We start from the raw sequence: 23,384 nt of genomic DNA on the forward strand, positions 1-23,384 counted from the left end.
GCATCGCATAAATCTAGGTTGGAATTGGTTCTTCCCCTTTGGAAAGTCAGTCCTTGCCCTAAGAAAGCGGAATATTACCACCCACTTCACAAGATCAAATGAGAAAATGTGTTTATGAACGGTTTAAGAATTTAGAGCTCCATGAATGATAATTACAGTAATATTGTTCATTAATTCAAAAAACATTTTTAAGTATCCCTCACTACTAGGGATGCATAAAAGTTGCTAACCCTCGGCCTTCACCCAGCCTTAGAAGACAAAACAGAGGGTAAAAGACCCAGAAACGCGTTCGAACCAATTCAGCTAGGAATTAAATTCTCAGATATTTTATTACACCACCGGAGCCTTAACCTTGAGGCAAGCAGCAATTTGTTCATGCGCAGTTAACGTTCCCTAAACTGCCACTTGCTCAGCTCTGCGCCTAAGGTGTCTATTTGTGCGCCTGCGCTGTGACCTAGAATGGGCGCATGCGCTGAGCGGAACTGGCTGGTTTGAAAACCATGGCGTGGGTACCAGCGGAGTCCGCAGTGGAAGAGTTGATGCCTCGGCTATTGCCGGTAGAGCCCTGCGACTTGACGGAAGGTTTCGATCCCTCGGTACCCCCGAGGACGCCTCAAGAATACCTGAGGCGGGTCCAGTGAGTGATTTGGCCCTGGGCGGGTGGGCTGGTCTTCTGCCCTGCCCCTGGGTACAGCCCCCGGTGCTCTATTCCCGTTCCGGTCTCTTGCGAGTTCGGGTCTATTCAGGATTCTGGATTACATCCTAACGTGGGCGAGTTTCTGTTGAACGTGATTGCACGTATCAAGATGTGTGCTCTTGGATTTGTTTTCAATCCAGATAATTTCAGAAATATATTGTTTAGTACCTCAATTGGAAGTCTGAATTTTTTTTTCTGATTTCACAATGAACTGTGGAAGTGGATCGCTCGTTTTACTACACCTGAGCAAAGCACAATAGAAATTTAATTTATCCCGTTTATTGCTTATTTGTAGGATCGAAGCAGCTGAATGTCCAGATGTTGTGGTAGCTCAAATTGACCCAAAGAAGTTGAAAAGGAAGCAAAGTGTGAATATTTCTGTGAGTTTTATTAACCGTCTGGAGATTATCCCCAACCCCTCAATTAAAAGACTAACGCTCTTCCTATAGTATCTGACAGTATCAATTATGACGTAAGATTTGACTACTCCCTGCAAAGTTAGACATTCGCTTGTACTTTTTCCTTCAGAAAGACAATTGGCATTTACTGCCTCTAAAGAGGCTTTCTGTAACTCTAGCCTTTGTGGAGCCTTGCCCATCTTACTTCAGGGACATTACCAGTGCTTTCAAAGGAGTCTTTAAATGGGTTACTTATGCTCTCTTTTATTTTTTGCTTGTTTGTTTGTTTATAGAGAGGGAGTCTCTGTTGCCAGCTGGTCTGGAACTCCTAGCCTCAAGCGATCCTCCCTCCTCTGCCACCCAAAGCGTTGGGATCACAGGCGTGAGCCACCTCACCTGGCCCCTTTATTTTTTAAGGAACCTTTTTCCAGTTATTGGATTGGTGTTTAATCTTAGTGTGCTTTGCATGTTCTGAATTTGACCAAGTCTCCCTTTTTTTAAGAATAGAAACCCAGATGTCTTACACTTTTTTTTTTGAGACAGAGTTTCACCTTGTTGCCCAGGCTGCAGTGCAGTGGTGCGATCTCGGCTGACTGCAACCTCTGCCTTCCGGTTTCAAGCGATTACCGTGCCTCAGCCTCCCGAGTAGCTGGGATTACAGGCGCCTACCACCACACCCAGCTAATTTTTGTGTTTTTAGTAAAGATGGGGTTTCACCATGTTGCCCAGTCTGGTCTCGAACTCTTGACCTCATGATCCGCCCACATCTGCCTCCCAAACTGCTGGGATTACAGATGTGAGCCACCATACCCGGCCTTACACTTTTATAACTACTTGCACACTGTGGACATTTTCGTTTATTTATCCAGCACATCTTTAATTAAACAACTAGGTTGTGCCGGGCACTGGGAATTCAACAGAGGATAAGACAAAAAAGGTTCCTACCCTTGCAGAGTTTACATACTCTCCTGAGGAAGACAGAAAGTAAACAAGCAAACAAATAATTACATATTGTGATTATTGCTATGAAGAAAATAAGCATATATAATAATCAATAAATGACAGAACTACTGTAGATAGAGGAATCATAGAAGGGCTCTCTTTTTCCCCTTTTTTTTTTTTTCAGTCTCAATTTTTCGCCCAGGCTGGAGTGCAGTGGCACAATCTCGGCTCATCACAACCTTTGCCTCCCAGGTTCAAGAGCTTCTTCTGCCTCAGCCCCCTGAGTAGCTGGGATTACAGGCATGTGCCACCACACCCAGCTAATTTTTGTATTTTTAGTAGAGACGTGGTTTTACCATGTTGGCCAGGCTGGTCTCAAACTCCTGACCTGAAGTGATCTGCCTGCCTCCGCCTCCTAAAGTGTTGGGATTACAGGTGTGAGCCACCACGCCTGGCCAGGAAAGGTCTCTCTAAGGAGGTGCTATTTAACCTAAGCTGAAAGGAGGGTGGCATTTTTTTTTCTTTTTTTTTTTTTTGAGACGGAGTCTCGGAGTCTCGCTCTGTCGCCCAGGCTGGAGTGCAGTGGTGCGATCTCGGCTCACTGCAACCTCTGCCTTCCGGGTTCCCACCATTCTCCTGCCTCAGCCTCCCGAGTAGCTGGGACTACAGGTGCCTGAGAGAGTGGCATTTTAAATAGTTGATAGTAATTTCCTTTTCATGTTCAAAGTAGTTTCTCTAATTGATATTTGTAATCAGGAAATTTTCATTCAGACACTATAATTTTTCCTATAATTCCTCTTCAGGATTTTTTAGTTGATGGACATTTAATGGAACAGAATGTCTTAATATACCTAATTTGATAGATTGATTGATTGATTGAGACAGGGTCTCGCTTTGTTGCACAGGCTGGAGTACAGTGCCACGATCATAGCTCACTGTAGCCTCGAGTTCCTGGGCTCAAGCTATCCTCCCACCTCAGTCTCCCCAGTAGCTGAGACGACAAGCATGTGCCACCGTGCCCAGCTAATTGTATTTTTTGTAGCGACAGGGTCTTGATATGTTGCTCAGGCTATATGTGCTGTTTTAGAAAACAGAAGTATGGCTGGGCGCAGTGGCTCACGCCTGTAATCCCAGCACTTTGGGAGGCTGAGTCAGGCGGATCACCTGAGGTGGGGAGTTCAAGAGCAGCCTGACCAACATGGAGAAACGCCATCTCTACTAAAAATACAAAATTAGCCGGGTGTGGTGGCACATGCCTGTAATCCCAGCTACTCGGGAGGCTGAGGCAGGATAATTGCTTGAACCCAGGAGACGGAGATTGTGGTAAGCCGAGATGGCCATTGCACTCCAGCCTGAGCAACAAGAGCGAAACTCCTCCGTCTCAAAAAAAAAAGAAAACAGAAGTAGACAATTTAAAGTTAAGCATCTTTAAGTACATTTTGCCCATACCAAAGTTCTTATTTTTAATTTTATTGATACATAATCATAATTTCATGCTTTATCATGCAGGCACAATAATAATTGTACATATTTATGGAGTACATGTGATATTTTGATACATGCATACAATGTATAATAATCAGTAATTAGGATATCCATCACCTCATTTATTGTTTCTTTGTTTTGGGAACATTCAAATCTTCTAGCTGTTTTGAAATATACAATAAATTATTGTTAACTGTAGTCACTCTACTGTGCTATTGAATGCTAGAACTCATTCCTTCTATCTAACTGTATTTCATACCAGAATTCTTTATTTGTGCTATATCTTTCTTTTTGTTTCTGTTTTGCTATTCTAGAAAGGCAGGTAGGACTAGATCATATCCTCCAGGCTCATATCATTTAGATTTCATAGAAACTCCAACCATAAACCTTTCCAGATTTCTCTGATTAAGGTGACTAAGGCTCTTTCCCTAATGTTTTTAACCGAGATATAAATAGTAAAGTGAAATGCCTACTTTTTTACATTTGCAAAAATATTTTATTTTCTTGTATAATCTTTATTTTATTATACACTTTATCTTGGTTTTACTTTTGCTTTGCAGAGGCATGAGATTCTAGTTTTGACACTAATGTTGATCCTAATATTTGTGAACTTGATCTCTAGCTTTCAGGATGCCAACCTGCCCCTGAAGGTTATTCTCCAACACTTCAATGGCAACAGCAACAAGTGGCACAGTTTTCAACTGTTCGACAGGTAAGTGTCATATTTAATCTAATTAAGCCCCTATTGGATTTATTTCTGTTCTTAGACTGTAGCTGGAAAAATAAAATTTATGATCCTAAAGTATACAGAATATTCATGAATTAATTACCAAATTATTTTTATAATCATTAGACGTAATACAGTTTGAAATATTTTCTAAGTTTTGTTTATTTTTATTTATTTATTTCAATAGTTTTGGGGAACAGCTGGTTTTTGGTTACATGGATAAGTTCTTTGGTGGTGATTTCTGAGATTTTGGTGCACCTGTCACCCGAGGAGTGTACTCTGCACCCAATACGTGGTCTTTTACATCTCACCCCCTCCCACCTTTCCCATTTTCCAGGTTTTAGATGGTTACAATTTTGTGCAGAAACTGATTTCAAATATCCATTTTTTGAAGAGTACCGTCTAATGTCTAAGTTTTCTTCCTTTAGAATGTGAACAAACATAGAAGTCACTGGAAATCACAACAGTTGGATAGTAATGTGACAATGGTATGTAAGTTTCTCAGTTTTAAGATGTACAATGTATACCTGATTGAAAGAGTCTATATTTACTTCCAGTCTTTAAAGATTCACTTGCCTAGCCAGTGTTATTTTCATTCTCTTCAATATACCATTAATAGTAACAATTCCATTACATTAGTAGCCTGGAAAGTATAGATTTTCATGAAAAATTTTTTTTTTTTTTTTTTTTTTTGAGACAGCGTCTTGCTCTGTCTCCCAGGCTGGAGTGCAGTCATGGCTCACTGCAGCCTCGACCTCCTGGGCTCAAGTGATCCTCCCACCTCCGCCTTCCAAGTAGCTCAAACTTAAGGCATGTACCACCATGCTCAGCTAATTGTTAAAATTTTTTGTAGAGACAAGGTCTCCCTGTGTTACCCAGGCTGGTCTCTTACTCCTGGGCTCAAGTGATCCTCCTGCCCTAGCCTCCCTGAGTGCTGGATTACAGGCATGAGCTACTGTACCCAGCCTTTCATGTCAATTTTAATCCACGGTATCTTAGGGGACTTTGGATAAGTGACTGTTAAACTTTCACAAGTTTTTAAGGATTCTTCTAGACATTTACTTTCTAGGAAATAAATACATTTTCAATATTTACAAAAAAAACTGAATAAAGGCTTAATGGATTTTCCTGATGAGGTGATGGTGCCATGCAGTAAACTCACATGTTTACAGAACTTGTGAATGGATTCTGCTTCTGCTTAATGTGATGAGTCTGTGTTGCAATTCCAGTGACATATAAGTGAAACCTGTCATGTATATTGTCATGCATATGTCCTATATTTTATCAGTTTAGATATAATTTTAAGCCCTTTAGTAGATATATCAGGACTACCAAATGAAAAAAGGAGTTGGAAAGATGATACATTGTCTCAGGACAGTAGTTTTTAACCTTTTAGGGGACTTCATATTCTTTTGTAGAATCTAATGAAAGCTATTTATCTTCAGAGGGAAAAAAAATGCACCTATGCGCAAGATTTTAGTTTCAGGTAGTTCATAGATTTTAGATTTTAGATTTTAGAAGCTTCCTTTAGGCAGTGCTTCCTGATATCTTTTACATGGTGACACATTAGGATAAATGACTGCTTGCATATTCTTCTTGAAACCAGCCGAAAGCTGATTCAGTATATGGCATCTCTGTATGCTTCTGCATACCATTTGGAAGCTCTGCTCCAGGAAAAGCGTGAAGGGAAGTAACTTATCACTTGCCAATGGTCATTTAACTTTTAAAAGGTATAGCTAGTCCTTCTATCAAAGAAGCATGCGCACATAAACACACAAAAGGTGTGCTTAGGGTTCAAACCCAGGTTGGTCTGTCTCTAAAGCCTGTGTGCCTTTGACTATGCAGTGGTGCCTTCCTAGTACCAAGGATGTATGTATGTAGTAGGGACGGGGCTAGGTAGGTAAATATATTTTTTTCTTAATTAGTGGAAGGCCTTTTGGGTGCATGCCCACTAACTAAAAAAGAAGCCACATCAGTAACATTATGACTTGATAAAATTTTGTCAAAAATGGAAATGACCTAACATAATCGATTCAATAAACTATGGTCAGTCAGAACAGTGCAATATTATGTAGCAATTTTAAATGTTTATCATGGCAAATGCATACATCATATAAGTAATAAAATGAAAATGTTTTAAAGTACACTCTGAGCCAGGCACAGTGGCTCATGCCTGTAATCCCAGCACTTTGGGAGGCTGAGGCGGGCAGATCACCTAAGCTCAAGAGTTCAAGACCAGCCTGGGCAACATGGCAAAACCCTGTCTCTATTTAAATTATTTAAAAAATAAAGTACACTGTGATGGCAACTGTGTGAAAACATAAACATTTGTTTATTAATTGATCCAATAATTTATCAAGCATGTGCTATATTTAATAATCAGGATATTCAGTACTAACTGAACCAGAAACAGCTTCTGACCTAATGGAGTGTTGGGAAAAGGTAGATACCTTATTCCAAGACAATAGGGTTTAACTTTGTAGTGGTCTCATGTTCATCTTGAGGTTTTATTTTATTATTTTATTTTATTTATTTTTTTGAGATGGAGTTTTGCTCTTGTTGCCCAGTCTGGAGTGCAGTGGCACAATCTTGGTTCACTGCAACCTCTGCCTCTCAGATTCAAGCAATTTTTCTGCCTCAGCCTCCCAAGTAGCTGGGATTACAGGTGCCTGCCACCACACCCAGCTAATTTTTGTATTTTTTAGTAGAGACCGGGGTTTCGCCACATTGCCAGGCTAGTCTCGAGCTCCTGACCTCAGGTGATTCATCCTAAGGATTTAATGAAAGCTACTTATCCCCAGGGGGGAAAAATGCACCTATGCGGAGTAATGTGCAAGGTGATATGTACAAACAAAAGTTGTTTTGTTAAGGAGGTTATATTGAGCTGAATGCTTCTCCCAAATAGTCCTGCTTTTTCTGTCTGGCAGCATGAGTAGATATGTTTCTTCTTTGATTGGACAGCCCTTCAAATATGTGAAATATGTAATCACATCTCTTTACATGGGATAAATATCCTTCATTCTATTAAGCATTCTTGGTGCATTTTTTCCCCCATACTTATTTCTGTCTTTATCATCCTCTTTTGGACACACCATTGTCTGTCAGTGTCCACTAAAGTCTTGTCCAAACTAAACACATCTTGGCCGGGCACAGTGGCTCACACTTGTAATCCCAGCACTTTGGGAAGCCAAAGCAGAAGAATTGCTTGAGGCCAGGAGTTTGAGACCAGCTTGGGCAACATAGTGAGACAACTATCTCTACAAAAAAAATTTAAATATTATCAGGCATGGTGGCACGTGCCTGTAGTCCCAGCTACTCAAGAGGCTGAGGTGGCAGAATTATTTGAGCCCAGGAGATTCAGGCTGCAATGAACTGTAATCACACCTCTGCACTCCAACTTGGGTGACAGAGCAAGACCCTGTCTCAAAAAATGTAATAATAAGGAAAAACAACATGTCCCACGTATTGTATAGCCACTTAGGCACTATGTTTGTCAGGGCTGCCATAACAGACTGCGTGGCTTAAACAACAAAAACGTATTTATTTTCTCACAGTCTTGAAGGCTGAAAGTCCAAGAACAAGGTGGCAGCAAGGTTGGTCTCTTTTTTTTGTTTTTTGAGGCAGAGTTTTGCTCTTGTTGCCCAGACTAGAGTGCAATGACATGATCTCTGCTCACTGCAGCCTCTGTCTCCTGGGCTCGAGCGATTCTCCTGCCTCAGCCTCTGGGTAGCTGGGATTACAGGCCTGCGCCACCACATCTGGCTAATTTTTTTATTTTTTTGTATTTTTAGTAGAGGCGGGGTTTCACCATGTTGGCCAGGCTGGTCTTAAACTCCTGACTTCATGTGATCGCCTGCCTCGGCCTCCCAAAGTGCTGGGATTACAGGCGTGAACCACTGCACCCGGCCTAAGATTGGTCTCTTCTGAGACTTTTCTCCTTGGCTTGTATAGGGCCACCTTCTTCCTGTTTTCTCACGTGGTCTTTCCTCTGTGTGTGGGAGTTCCTGGTGTCTGTTTGTGAATCCAAATTTCCTCTTGCAAGGACACTAGTAAGATTGGATTAGGGCTCACCCTAATGGCCTCAATTTAAATTAATCACTTCTTTAAAGGCCCTGTTTCCAATTACAGTCACATTCTGAGGTACTGGAGTTTTGGGTTTTAACATACAAATTTGGGGACAGAGATTCTCCCCATAACTGGCACCCTATCTTTGGGTTGAGGTAATCGGAATGTGGAAGGCCTTAACTTCTTTTTTTTTACTGTTCAGTGTAACAATTAATACACAGGAATAAATCAGTTTTTTTTTTCTTTTAGCCAAAATCTGAAGATGAAGAAGGCTGGAAGAAATTTTGTCTGGGTGAAAAGTTATGTTCTGACGGGGCTGTTGGACCAGCCACAAATGAAAGTCCTGGAATAGATTATGTACAAGTAAGGGCTTTGTGGATAAACAGAACAAAAAGCATTTTAATTTTGGTGTACCACTTAATATAAGGGGTCAGCAAACTCTACCCTGGGCCAACTCCAGTTCATGGCCTTTTTTATATCCATGAGCTAACGATTGTTTTTAGGTTTTGAAAGAGTAAAAAATAAACAAATAATATGTGGCTGAGACTTTATGTGGCCTGCAAAGCCTAAAATATTTGCTGTATGACTCTTGATAGAAAATGTTTGCCAACCCAGACTTAGTTTATCAGCTCTTCAACCTAACAAAACAGCTTAGTTTCTGAAACAATTTACTGTGACTTTTTTTAGTTTGGCTTCATATCCCTTATGTTTGGCTTGGTAATCATTTTATAAGTTGGATAAGATTCAAGGTTTTTTTTAAATGATGAGGCATCAGGCAAACAGTGTTATGAGCAGCCAAGGAAAAAATGGAAATCGACACAATTAGGTGCTTTAAAATGCATAATCACATCTATCACTTCATGGGCCTGTAAAAAATAAAGTAAATCACCTACTCTGAAGATGAAATGTTGAGGATATCTTTAAAATCATGTGGCTGTAATCATAAGTTATGTATCCAACTCCTTCTCCTTCAGGATTTACCTGCCCCCAAGTTTGCAGGTGTTCCTTTAGAATCCAGTGCGTGCCTCTGCATTAGCGCTTACTCCCTATAGCATGTCGTTCTCTTCGGTTCAACAGGTATTTATTATTTGCTATATGGTGCCACATTGCGTTTTTCACATTTAAAACTATTTTTTCCCAAAAATGTAAAGAGCCCCAAAAATCAATAAAAAGACCAAGAATCACCCCTCCCCTGCCCAAGAAAAAATAGCCAAAGGATATACATACCTCACAGAAAGGACATAAAATTATTCTTATATGACAAGATGCCAAAAATCACTTGTAATGGAAGTATAACTATGCCAAGGTGCTATTTTTCAGGTAACATATTGGCCAAGAAAGTTTGATACACCATATTGACAAGAGCTGGGAAAACAAGCACTCTTAGATGTGGTACAGGAGTATAAATTGACTCAAATCTTAGGGAAGTTAATTTGGTACTCTTTCTATATAACCATTGATCTCTTGGATGATATCCTTAACATATGCTACGTTTCAAAAATAGTTTTCTTTCTTTTTTTTTTTTTTTTTTTTGAGACAGGGTCTTCCTTCTGTCATCCAGGCTGGAGTGCAGTACTGCAGTCATAGGCCATTACAGCTTCAACCTCCTGGGCTCAAGCAATCCTCCCACGTCAGCCTTCAACATAGCAGGGGCAGCAGGTACCCACCACCACACCCAGCTAATTTTTAAATTTTTTGTAGCGATAAGTTTTTTAATTTTTAAAAAAAATTTTTTTGTAGAGAGAAGTTTTCGCCATGTTGCCAGGTTGGCCTGAAACTCCTGGGCTCAGGCAATCCTCCTGCTGGGATTATAGGCATGAGCCACCATGGCTGGCCAAAAATGTTTTTTAATTTATAAAGTATTAAAACTTACTTATTTAGCTTATTTTCAGAGAATACATACAAGTAAAATACACCATGTTAAAAAAAACCCTTAAGGAAGTAAACATTTAATGTATATCCTCTTAAGTTTCTCACAAATCAGTGGTATTTTCATAATTAGGAATCAGCCTCAGACTCCAAAGCAGACTTTTAAAAATTGAATCAAATTAGGTTTGAAAAATGTCATTCTAATTCAAGTGTCCTTAATTCTTGAAAATATTAGTTTTAGCTGAAGATTTTGAAATGGTGTGTACAACATATTAATGTCATCAATGTTACAGTTTTACTGGATATACTTAATAAGTTAGTTTTTTCAAGTCCTATCATTTAAAAATTTTTTAGTCTTTAACATTTTAGTTACTAAAATCATACTTTATTTAAAAATTTACAAATTCAGGCCAGGTGAGGTGGCTCATGCCTGTAATCACAGCACTTTGGGAGGCCCTGGCAGGTAGATCACTTGAGCTCAGGAGTTCCAGACCAACCTGGGCAACATGGCAAAACCTCATCTCTACCAAAAATACAAAAAAATTAGCTGGGCGTGTTGACATGCACCTGTGGTCCTAGCTACTCATGAGGCTGAGGTGGGAGCATCACCCGAGCCCAGGAAGTGCAGGTTGCAGTGAGCCAAGATCGCGCCACTACACTCCAGCCTGGGTGACAGAGTGATACCCCATCTAAAAAAAAATTACATATTCAAATTTTGAGACGTTATTTTCTTCCACATTACAAACATAGTAGTTTCCGGAATGTCTTATTGTTATGGACAATGAAAGAATTTTCTTTTATTTGTTCTTTGTTTCTAAACAACAGTGTGGCAAGAAATTCACCAGTTTGAAAAAAAAAAAATGAAGCTTTTCCTTATAATACCATTTAGTAAATTTCACTCTTATTTTTTCTTTCAGATTGGTTTTCCTCCCTTGCTTAGTATTGTTAGCAGAATGAATCAGGTAAAATTAATAATAGAGATATATGCATTCTTCTGTTTGCATTGTGTGTGAAAGTATTTGAATTGTTAATACATATACTGAATTCTTACAGTATGCAAGACTTTGTCCTAAGCTCTTTAATGGTTCTTATATAATCCTTACTACAACCCTCTATGGAGAGTTATTATTGATATCTACTTTTTATAGATGAGGAAACAGCATTTGAGGTTAAGTAACTTGCAGGTGGTTTTTCAGCAAATAAATGGCAGTACTGGGATTCAGGGCCAAGTAGATCTAACTCCAGAGCTCATGCTCTGTCTTAATCATGGTGCTAGAGTATTCATTTCTGTAGATTTCAGTTATAAGTCTTAGATTCTGGGGTCTGAATTAAATACAAGGTCCCTGACTTACAATGGTTCAGTTTAGGATTTTTTTTTTTCCCACCACGCCTGGCTAATTTTTGTATTTTTATTAGAGAGAGGGTTTTGTCATGTTGGCCACGTTGGTCTCGAACTCCTGGCCTCAAGTGATCCACCCACCTTGGCCTCCCAAATTGCTGGGATTACAGGCATGAGCCACCATGCCCAGCCAATTTAGGAATTTTCAACTTTACAATGTTTTTATCAGCACATAACCCCATTGCAAGTTCAGGGACATCTGTACTAAGATTAGAATTCTATTTCTAGTTCTAGATATCCTATACATTCTATTAAGATTGAAATATGGGCTGGGCGCAGTGGCTCATGCCATAATCCCAGCACTTTGGGAGGCCGAGGCGGGTGGATCACAAGGTCAGGAGTTCGAGACCAGCCTGGCCAACATGGTAAAACCCCGTCTCTACTAAAAATACAAAAATTAGCTGGACGTGGAGGCGTGCACCTGTAATCCCAGCTACTCGGGAGGCTGAGGCAGGAGAATCGCTTGAACCTGGGAGGCAGAGGTTGCAGTAAGCCGAGATCGTGCCATTGCACTCCAGCCTGGGAGACAGGGCAAGACTCTGTCTCAAAAAAAAAAAAAAAAAAGAAAGATTGAAATATATGATTTCTTGGATCAAAAGGGGAGAATTAGGGAGTTTGGTTCTTCGGTTTTTTAGGAATGAGGACTCTTATTCATTTAAAAAGCAAATAAAAATTTAATTTTATCTTCACATAGCATTGGGTACCTTTGGAAGCCTTTTTTTTTTTTTTTTTTTTTTGTCAGGGTCTTATTCTGTTGCCCATGCTGGAGTACAGTGATGTGATCTTGGCTCACTGCAGTCTTGTACTCTGGGGCTCAGGCAATCCTCCCACCTCAGCTTCCTGGTATCTGGGACCACAGGCATGTGCTACCATGCCTGGCTAATTTTGTTTGTTTATTTTTGGTAGAGACAAGGTCTCACTGTGTTGGCCAGGCTGGTCCGGAACTCCTGAGCTCAAGCGATCCTCCCACCTGAGCCTCCCAAAGTGCTGGGAATACAGGGGTGAACCAATGGGCCCAGCCAACAATTTTTTGTGTGGGTGATATTCTATTGGAAATAATACACAAGCTGACAGTGTTACTTAATCATTTGCATTAAGATATTGTAGCAGTCATACTAAATTCCATCAGTGTCATTTTTGTTGTAACCATCAACTGTATTTGAATAAACCAGAGAATATTTTCAAGAGTTTGATAAATCCATCTGTATAGTTTAAAAACAGATTTTTCTCCACCTAATTTTTTCTTCAGATTTGTACTTTGATTTTAATTTGAATTTGGAAATAAACTGATGGTTTGTTTTTTTTTTTTTTTTTGAGAGGGAGTCTCGCTCTGTCGCCAGGCTGGAGTGCAGTGGCACGATCTCAGCTCACTGCAACCTCCACCTCCCAGGTTCAAGCAATTCCTCTGCGTCAGCCTCCCTAGTAGCTAGGACTACAGGCGCACACCATCATGCCCAGCTAATTTTTTGTATTTTAGCAGAGACGGGGTTTTACCATGTTGGTCAGGATGGTCTCAATCTCTTGACCTCGTGATCCACCCGCCTCAGCCTCCCAAAGTGCTGGGATTATAGGCATGAGCCACCGCACCTGGCCAACTGATGGTGTTTTTACAAATACGTATTTTTTTTTTTTTTAAGACAGAGTTTCGCTCTTTTGCCCAGGCTGTAGTGAAGTGGCAAGATCTCAGCTCACTGCAACCTCTGCCTCCTGGGTTCAAGCAGTTCTCCTGTCTCAGCCTCCCGAGTAGCTAGGATTACAGACCCCGCCACCATGCCTGGCTAATTTTTGTATTTTTAGTAGAGACGAGGTTTTGCCATGTTGGCCAGGCTGGTCTCAAACTCCTGACCTCAGGTGTGCCATTTTTTTTTTTTTTTTTTTGAGACAGAGTCTCACTGTGTTGCCCAGGCTGGAGTGCGGTGGCACAATCTCGGCTCACTGCAACCTCCACCTCCCAGGTTCAAGGGATTCCCTGGCCTCAGCCTCCCGAATAGCTGGGACTACATTCACTCACCACCACGCCCGGCTAATTTTTGTATTTTTAGTAGAGATGGGGTTTCACCATATTGACCTGGCTGGTCTCAAACTGACCTCAAGTGATCCACCTGCCTTGGCCTCCCAAAGTGCTGAGATTACTGGCAAGAGCCACTGAGCCTGGCCACAGATACATTTTTTTTAACCTTGTGAAGTCTTTCAAGTAGTTGCAAACTAAATTATTAATAGTTACAAACTAAATCCTAGGATTTAAACCAAGGTGTTAGTTGATACTTGAAAGTGTGAAAATATTTGTTTTAAAAGCCTCACTGGGGCTAGGCGCGATGGCTCACACCTGTGATCGCAGCACTTTGGGAGGCCGAGGAGGGTAGATCACCTGAGGTCGAGAGCTCAACCAGCCTGACCAACATGGAGAAACCCTGTCTCTACTAAAAATACAAAAATTAGCCAGATGTGGTGGTGCATGCATGTAATCCCAGCTACTCAGGAGGCTGAGGCAGGAGAATTGCTTGAACCCGGGAGGCAGAGGTTGCCGTGAGCCGAGATCGCACCACTGCACTCCAGTCTGGGCAGCGGAGCGAGACTCCATCTCAAAAAAAAAAAAAAAAAGCCTCATTGGATAAGCTGTCTAATCAAACTAATTAGAGTCAAACTAATTAGCTTTCTTTGAAAGTTTAAAGAATGAGGCCATTTTTAACATCAGAGTTGCTTTCTAAATAAACTTAATGAAACATGTTGAATTCATGTTTTATTATTAATACAACTTCACCCCCTCTTTTTTTTTTTAGGCAACAGTAACTAGTGTCTTGGAATATCTGAGTAATTGGTTTGGAGAAAGAGACTTTACTCCGGAATTGGTAGTATTGCATGTTTTTCTTTTCATAATGTAGGCAAAAATTAGACATTTTGGGTCAACTATGGGCCACATATACAATGGTGCTCCTATAGGATTATAATACTGTATTTTTACTGCACTTTTTTTTTTTTTTTGAGACAAAGTCTCGCTCTGTTAAGCAGGCTGGAGTGCAGTATTACGATCATAGCTCACTGCAACCTTGATCTCCTCAGCTCAAGCAATCCTCCTGCCTCAATCTCCTGAGTAGCTGGGACTACAGGTGCACGTAGCCACGCCCAGTTTTGTTTTTTTTTTTTACTAGAGACAAGGTCTTACTGTGTTGTCCAGGCTGGTCTTGAACTGAGTCCAAATGATCCTCCCCGCTCAGCCTCCCAAAATGCTGGGAATTACAGGCATGAGCCACCATGTGTGCAGCCTTTTGTGTTTTTTAAATAGAGACGAGGTCTCACTATGTTCCCAGGCCGATCTCAGACTCCTAGGCTCAAGTGTTCCTCCCACCTTGGCCTCCCAAACTGTTTGGAGGCTGAGGCAGGAGGATCACCTAAGGCCAGGGAGGTTGACGCTGCAGTGAGCCATGATTGTGCCCCTGCATTCTAGCCTGAGTGACAGAGTGAGACCCTATCTTAAAAAATAAATATATGGTTTTTTTGGATGCACAAATGTTTACCATTATGTTACAGTTGCCTACAGTATTCAGTATAGTAATGTGCTATATAGGTTTGTAGCCTAGGAGCAATTGGCTATGCAATATAGTCTAGGTGTGTAGGAGACTATACCATCTAGGTTTGTGTAAGTATACTCTATGATGTTCATCCAGGGACAAAAATCACCTAACAACGCATTTCTCAGAATACATACCCCTTCATTAAGTGACGCATGACTGTACTTGATGTGATGCTACAGTATATATTTATTTAATTTATTTGTTTGTTTTGAGATGGAATCTCCCTCTGTTGCCCAGGCTGGAGTGCAGTAGCGGGATCTCGGCTCACTGCAGCCTCCACCTCCTGGTTTCAGGTGATTCTCCTGCCTCAGCCTCCCACGTAGCTGGGATTACAGGTGCCTGCCACCACACCCGGCTAATTTTTGTATTTTTGTAGAGACAGGCTTTCTCCATGTTGGCCAGACTGGTCTTGAACTCATGACCTCAGGTGATCTGCCCTCCTCCACCTCTCAAAGTGCTGGGATTACAGGCGTGAGCCACTGCGCCCAGCCAGTATTTATATTTATATATGTGTATGTATGTGTGTGTGTATATATATATGTGCGTATATATATGTATAATCTGAACTATACTTGTTTGTAGTTAAATAAGAAACACTAGAATGTAAAATCAACATACTGCTTCCTTCATTGAGAAAGTCTTGGAGAAAAAAAGTCAGTGAAAGAGTTGATGTATATCCTGGTATAAAGTACAAACTCCTTATCTCATTGCAGACAAGTTTTTTTTTTTTTGAGATGGAGTCCCGTTCTGTCACTCAGGCTGGAGTGCTGTGGTGCCATCTCGGCTCACTGCAACCTCTGCCTCCCAGGTTCAAGCAATCCTCCTGCCTCAGCCTTCTGAGTAGCTGGGACAAGTGTAGAGAATATTTAATTTAAATGCTAGCTTTACATAATAAATGTATCCCTTAAAATTTGAGTCAAGTTGAAACGTATAATTTTTTTTATAGAAAAAGAATTCCACAATTTGTAAAAGAAACCTGGATTTGAATCTTTTTCTGTAAGAAAAAGTCTTAACTATTGATTTGAGTTTGCCTGAGGAACCCATTTAGTGTGTTGTATAAATTGCTATTTAAATTTTGTCCTAATACTTCTTAGGTTTCCCCGAAGTGATATGTTGCTCAGAATAAACAAAGTTGTATATACTACTGGTGGAAATACAGATTTGGTATAACCTTTCCAGGATACAATCTGGTGATCATATCTGAAAAACCTTGATGAATATACATACCCTTTGTCACCATTTTACTTGCAATACTTAACAAACTTTCCCCATGTTGTTAAATGAGATTAAACAAGCGAATGTTATTAAATGCTCTCAACAAGACACTTAACATTCCCTTGTTAATCCCATTTAACTAGAAGGGATGGCTGAGTGGGGTGGCTTACTCCTGTAATCCCAGGACTTAGGGAGGCCGAGGTGGGCGGATCACTTGAGGTCAGGAGTTCGACACCAGCCTGGCCAACATGGTGAAACCCCCCCATCTCTACTAAAAATACAAAAATTAGTTGGGCATGGTGGCGGGCACCTGTTGTCCCAGCTACTCAGGAGGCTGAGGCAGGAGGATTGCTTGAACCTGGGAGGCAGAGGTTGCAGTGAGCCGAGATGGCACCACTGTACTCCAGCCTGGGTGACAGAACGAGACTCCATCTCAAAAAAAAAAAAAAAAAAGGACAAAACAACATGGTAAACATTGTATTATGTATTATAAATAAAAAAGATGGCTACAAGATGATATTACAGCTGATGAAATTGTATTGAAAAAAAGTTGTACAGCCAGGCACGGTGGCTCACGCCTGTAATCTCACCACTTTGGGAGGCTAAGGCAGGCAGATCACTTGAGGTCAGGAGTTCGAGACCAACCTGAACAACATGGTGAAACCCGGTCTCTATTAAAAATACAAAATTAGCCGGGTGTGGTGGTGCATGCCTGTAATTCCAGGTACTCAGGATGCTGAGACAGGAGAATTGCTTGAACCCGGGAGGCGGAGGTTGCAGTGAGCCGAGATCGTGCCATTGCACTCCAGCCTGGACAACAAGAGTGAAACTCTGTCTCAAAAAAAAAAAACAAAGTTGTACATACGAATAGGAAAAACAAGAACATTTTTAAAGTGAATCAAAGTTTGATCTGGAATGTTGGGACTGCAGGTTTGTTTTTTCTTGTGCTTGCGGTATTCTTTACAGTTTTTCTGCATCAAGTATGTATTCATTTTGTAACTGAAAACCCCATTTTAAAAGGGAGTGGGGATACATTCAGCCTGTCATAGTATTTATAGAAGTGTCAAAAGATTATTTCATCTGTAGTATAGTTTCTTTGTATGTCCCCAGAGGACAAAATTATACAATTATAAAATGATTTCTATATCTGTCCATACAGAACAAAGAAAAAAAAGTATCTTAATTTTTTCCAGTATTTATATTCATCTTAATGTAGTGTTCTGCTTACAAATTAGCACTTCCTATCATAAGAATATCTGAAACAAACTCTTTGGAGATCAGGGAATATTTTGAGGTATCCAATGTCCTGTGTCTGTAATTATAGGATACAAGAGATAACACCTGGCTCTCCAAATGAGGCTTTGTTGTCTATACCCAAACATAATATAGTTAAATGTTCTATGAATTTATTCATAGCAGATCATCAGGCATAACATTGGACATTTAAAAAACAAACTTCTGGTTCAGTATTTGTCTAAATATTACTTTTTTGAATTTTTTTTTAGGGAAGATGGCTTTATGCTTTATTGGCTTGTCTTGAAAAGCCTTTATTACCTGAGGCTCATTCACTGATTCGGCAGCTTGCAAGAAGGTGCTCTGAAGTGAGGCTCTTAGTGGTAAGTTGCAACTTGCTGTTTAAAATTAAAAGCACCCACCAATTTATGTGGTGGTAAAGAAGGAGTTCAGTGAAATAGGAAAACACGTGGAATATTTTATTGGTGGCAATTAGATTTGTAAAGCCCAAAATAATAGTAGCTTAAATAATATGGAAATGTTTTCTGAGATAAAGAAGTCTGGGCCGGGCTATAATCCCAGCACTTTGGGAGGCTGAGGCGGGTGGATCACCTGAGGTCAGGAGTTTGAGACCAACCTGGCCAACATGGTAAAACCGCATCTCTACTAAAAATACAAAATTTAGCTGGGTATGGTGGTGGGCGCTTGTCATCCCAGCTACTCAGGAGGCTGAGGCAGGAGAATCGTTTGAACCCAGGAGGCTGAGGTTGCAGTGAGCTGAGATTGCACCACTGCACTCCTGCCTGGGCAACAGAGCAAGACTCTGTCTCAAAAAAAAGTAGGTAAAAAAATTAGATTTTTACTAAGATGGCAGTAACCCAGACCTTTGAGTTTTGTCATATGTGGCTTTCATCCTCATGCTCATCTCATGATCCAAAGATGGCTGCTGTAGCTTCGGCCATTTTTTTTTTTTTTTTTTTTTTTTTTTTTTTTTTTTTTTTTTTTTTTGAGATGGAGTCTCGCTCTGTCACCTGGGCTGGAGTGCAATGGTGCGGTCTTGACTCACTGCAACCTCCGCTTCCCAGGTTCAAGCGATTCTCCTGCCTCAGCCTCCGGAGTAGCTGAGATTACAGGCGCCTGCCACCATGCCTGGCTAATTTTTGTATTTTTAGTAGAGACAGGGTTTCACCATGTTGGCCAGACTGGTCTCGAACTGCTGACTTCAAGTGATCCACCTGCCTCAGCCTCCCAAAGTGCTGGGATTACAGGCATGAGCTACTGCGCCTGGCATGTATATATATATATATATATATATATATATATAACTGAATATATATATTCAGTAATGAATATATATATAAGAACAATAAGAATCCTGTGTCTTAACTGTACAGTGATGAATATACATTATATATACTCATACATATTCTATATATATATCACATATATTGTGTGCATTATAGAGAGGAACAATAAGAATCCTGTGTCTTGACTACAGTGATAAATATATTTATTCATATATGTATTATATTAATATATATTTATTATATATGAATACATATTCACTAAAGTTAAGACACATATATAATACTTATATGAATATATATATATATATTCATCACCGTACAGTTAAGACACAGGATTCTTATTGTTCCTTTAGTAGGAACCAGGGAAAAATTTCCCCCAAGTTATCCCCCTTAGATCCCTCAACTCTTTTTTTCCCTATTCAGAATCTTTATTTAAAAGATAGTCTTAGATGTTTCTCAAGGAATCATTAACTCTACAGTTTTCTGCTTTTTCTTTGAGGGCTCCTATTTCCACATGATGATTACTGTCATATAATAAAGTTTTCATGTTTCATGTTTTACATCTTAATAGGAAATTTATTTCAAAAGTAATAGGAACAGACAATATTTACATTTTTCTTTTTTTTTTAGGATAGCAAAGATGATGAGAGGGTTCCTGCTTTGAATTTATTAATCTGCTTGGTTAGCAGGTATAGTTAATCCTTGGCTTCTTTATTATTTGTATATCAGTGAGGTCAGTGAGGGTAGATCATATTTATTACATTTGGTTTTTGTTTGGTTGGTTTTTTTTTGAGGCTCACTCTGTTGCTATAGTTAGGGTGCAGTGGCGCAATCGCAGCTCACTAGAGCTTTAACTTCCTGGGCTCCAGCAATCCTCCCACCTCAGCCTCCTGAGTAGCTAGGACCACAACCAAGCACCACCACACCTAGCTAATTTAAAAAAATTCTTCATAGAGACAGGGTCTCACTATGTTGCCGAGGCTGGTCTCAAAACTCCTGGGCTCAAGCGACCCTCGCACCTAAGCCTCCCAAAGTGCTGGGATTACAGGCGTAAAGCCACTGCACTCAGCCTGCATTTTTTTTTAATTGCCTGTGTCCCGTGTTCATTTTCAGTTGTGGCATATTTTAACTTAGTATCTGTTTTATTTCATTTCTTACATAGAAATTATTCTTGGAATTTATTTGAAAACCTTTTTTGTTGTTTTGTTTTGAGACAGAGTCTCGCTCTGTTGCCCAGGCTGGAGTGCAATGGCGCCATCTCGGCTCACTACAACCTTCACCTCCCGGGTTCAAGCAATTCTCCCCGCTCAGCCTCCCAAGTAGCTGGGATTACAGGCACCGGCCATCATGCCCGACTAATTTTTGTATTTTTGTGGAGACGGAGTTTCACCATTATTGGCCAGGCAGTAAAACACACACATATTTATTTTAGGTCTCCTCCTGGACATATTTTTGTTCCATATATCAGTGTTTTTATTTCAATGCCAGTACCTTTTTAAAGCTTTATAATATACTTAAATATTGGGAAGGCAAGTAATCTTGTTTCCATATTTTCACATATTCAATATCTAGTTTCTTGATCTACAATAATTATGCTGCTGATGATAATTAACATTTACTGGGCAATTTGTGCCAAGCATTTTTCTTAGTGAGGAACCCATTTAATCCTTCTAAGGTGGGTACTGTTAACAGTTTACAGATGAGGAAACCATGGCAGAGAGAGGTTAAATAATATTACTACCATCACAAAGCTAGTAAGTGTTAGAGTAATGATCCAAACCCAGGCAACTTTGACTCCGGAACTAAGCTTTTAAAACTATGCTGATCACAAATGAAGCTAATACCTACCTCATCTGTTGGTAGTAGCAGTTAAATGAGATGATATAGCATTGCCCTACTTACTTTATGTATAGTATCTCTACTCTTTACAATAGATCAGAGTTGTGTTTTTTTGTTTGTTTGTTTTTGTTTTAATAAATTTTTTCCTTTCAGCTCTGTTGGACTTGATTTTTTTCCTTTTACAGATAATGACACAGATTCAGAAAGGTTAAGTAATTGGTGGCTCAGCAAACCAGTAATTAATGAAACCTGAGACAAGTATAGTTTCCAACTGCCTCAGTTGAGATTTTACAGTATTATGCAATTATGAAAGCAAAAACATTCAAGTGTATTTTTTGCCCTCAAAAAGTTAGATAAAAATGGAAAAAGTTCTAGACTACAAAAGGTTCTGAAGCTAACAGCTTTACAAAAGAAAACATAAAGATTTGAAAGTTTAGGAAAAAAAGGACCGGGCATGGTGGCCCATGCCTGTAATCCCACCACTTTGGGAGGCCGAGGCAGGTAATCACCTGAGGTCCGGAGTTCGAGACTAGCCTGGCCAACATGGTGAAGCCCCGCCTCTACTAAAAATACAAATTAGCCGGGCACGGTAGTACGTGCCTGTAATCCCAGCTACTCGGGATGCTGAGGCAGGAGAATCGCTTGAACCTGGGAGGCGGAGGTTGCAGTGAGCTCAGATCGTGCCATTGCACTCCAGCCTGGGCAACAAGAATGAAACTCCATCTCAAAAAAAAAAGAAAACAGAAAAAAAGAAAGCCGGGCACAGTGACTCACACCTGTAAGCCCAGTGCTTTGGGAGGTCAAGGTGGGAGGATTGCTTGAGTCCAGGGATTCAAGAATGCAGTGAGCCATGACAGAATTTGATTAGTGATTTTCCTTTTTATTTAATCTTATAATTACATAAAATAGTTACCTTGCCAAAGTTAAAATTATAATTCAAGGTACATTTGGAGTATTTTAGCATCCATCTTTATCCTCATTATCCTCTTTTCTCCTTTCTCCTCTAGTTAACCATTTTATTACTAATTTTTGTTTTATCTTTTCATTCATTGTTTCTTTTTAAAAGTATAAGTAGGCCACATGTGGTGGCTCATGCCTGTAATCCCAGCACTTTGAGAGACTGAGGCTGGAGAATTGTTTGAGCCCAGGAGTTCAAGACCAGTCTGGGCAATGAGCCATGATCATGCCACTGCACTCCAGCCTGGGTGACAGAGTGAGACCTTGTCTCAAAAAAAAAAAGAAAAGAAAAATATAAACAAACACGTATATTTGCAATCCTACACATACTCACATAAGGTAGCATACAGAACAATCCGTTCTGTACTTTGCTTTTTTTCACTTAATAAATCCTGGAAATCATACTTTAGCAGTATAAATATTTTCCTCATACTTTAGCAGTATAAATATTTCCCTCATTTCTCTTTTTATGGCTTCATAATTTTCCACTATGTAGACATACTATACGTTATTTAACCAGTCTCTTATTGATGGACATTTGGGTTGCTTATGGTCTTTGGCTATTAAAAATAGTGCTACAGTTAATATCTTTATACATAAATAGTTTTTTTTTTTTCCTAGGTATTTTGACCAACGTGATTTAGCTGATGAGCCATCTTGATGTAGCCGATCTCTCAGGGATAGAAGATATTTCTCATGAAGGCAGCCTAACTCTGAGGAAAGCAATGCCAATTCAAGTACAGATTGCAACACATCTTCAACACTATGTGAAGGGTTCACATCTTAACCTGTGCAACTCAGATTGATACTCAGAATATGGGTTGTATTGATTTGAATATCTGAAATATCAATGGAAAATCCCACTCAGTTTTTGATGAACAGTTTTCTGTAATCAAGCAGCTTGCATAGAAATTGTATGATGAAATTTTACATAGGTTCTTGGTGCTGTTTTGTTCTTTTTTTGTTTTTTGTTGTTTTGTTATTTACTTATATACATATAAAATTTTATTGAAAATATGTTTTGGTTACTAAAATTTTGCTTGACTCCTAACAAAAGACAATGGATGGCCTTAGCATCAGAATTAAAATAATCTGGATTAAATGGCAAATGTGTTCATAGTCAGCAATAAAATTAATCAAACATTTTCCCCTTTAAGCTCAGCACTTTTTTTTTTTTTTTTTATTTCTTTGAGATGGAGTCTTGCTCTGTCACCCAGGCTGGAGTTCAGTGGCAGGATATCAGCTCACTGCAACCTCTGCCTCCCAGGTTCAAGTGATTCTCCTGCCCCAGGCTCCTGAGTAGCTGGGTCTACAGGCGCCCACCACCAAGCCTGGCTACTTTTTGTATTTTTAGTAGAAACAGGGTTTCACCATGTTGGCCAGGCTGCTCTGGAACTCCTGACCTCAGGTGATCTGCCCGCCTCAGCCTCCCAAAGTGCTGGGATTACAGGCATGAGCCACCATGCCTGGCCTCAATACTTTTATTTTTAAATGCTTTATTGCACAAATAGAACTTTATCTAACAAACCACTTTCAGAAATAACAGGTCAACTGTTTTAATTTGTTTATGTCACTTATAACTTATCTATTTCTATATCAGGTAGGAATGTTTTCTGCTTTAAGTAACACAAAAGATCCAAGTGGCAATGGTTCTTCAAATAGGGTTTTTTCTCAGATAA

The 23,384-nt window shown here is 39.9% G+C and overlaps 1 protein-coding gene across 1 annotated transcript; it reads left to right on the plus strand.

Annotated features, from left to right (window-relative positions):
• The first annotated feature begins 431 nt into the window (after positions 1-431).
• Positions 432-22,861, plus strand: GEMIN2 (gem nuclear organelle associated protein 2). The gene is made up of 10 exons (XM_003263729.3): positions 432-637; positions 993-1,077; positions 4,145-4,234; positions 4,678-4,737; positions 8,564-8,677; positions 11,101-11,145; positions 14,363-14,431; positions 17,875-17,985; positions 19,540-19,598; positions 22,327-22,861. Exons 1-10 carry the CDS (start codon positions 501-503, stop codon positions 22,364-22,366), a joined length of 810 nt encoding a protein of 269 aa, XP_003263777.2. The 5' UTR covers positions 432-500; the 3' UTR covers positions 22,367-22,861.
• The last annotated feature ends 523 nt before the right edge of the window (positions 22,862-23,384 follow it).

The sequence above is a fragment of the Nomascus leucogenys genome, chromosome 1a (assembly GCF_006542625.1).
Source record: "Nomascus leucogenys isolate Asia chromosome 1a, Asia_NLE_v1, whole genome shotgun sequence".
Taxonomy (NCBI): domain Eukaryota; kingdom Metazoa; phylum Chordata; class Mammalia; order Primates; family Hylobatidae; genus Nomascus; species Nomascus leucogenys.

What these genes read in the sequence shown, in the direction of transcription:
- GEMIN2 (XM_003263729.3), top strand. Translation starts at nt 501, where the DNA reads ATGGCGTGGGTACCAGCGGAGTCCGCAGTGGAAGAGTTGATGCCTCGG. An exon ending in AGTTTTCAACTGTTCGACAG is followed by an intron (nt 4,235 to 4,677) that starts GTAAGTGTCATA and finishes TTCTTCCTTTAG; the next exon opens with AATGTGAACAAACATAGAAG. An exon ending in TTAATCTGCTTGGTTAGCAG is followed by an intron (nt 19,599 to 22,326) that starts GTATAGTTAATC and finishes TTTTTTTCCTAG; the next exon opens with GTATTTTGACCAACGTGATT.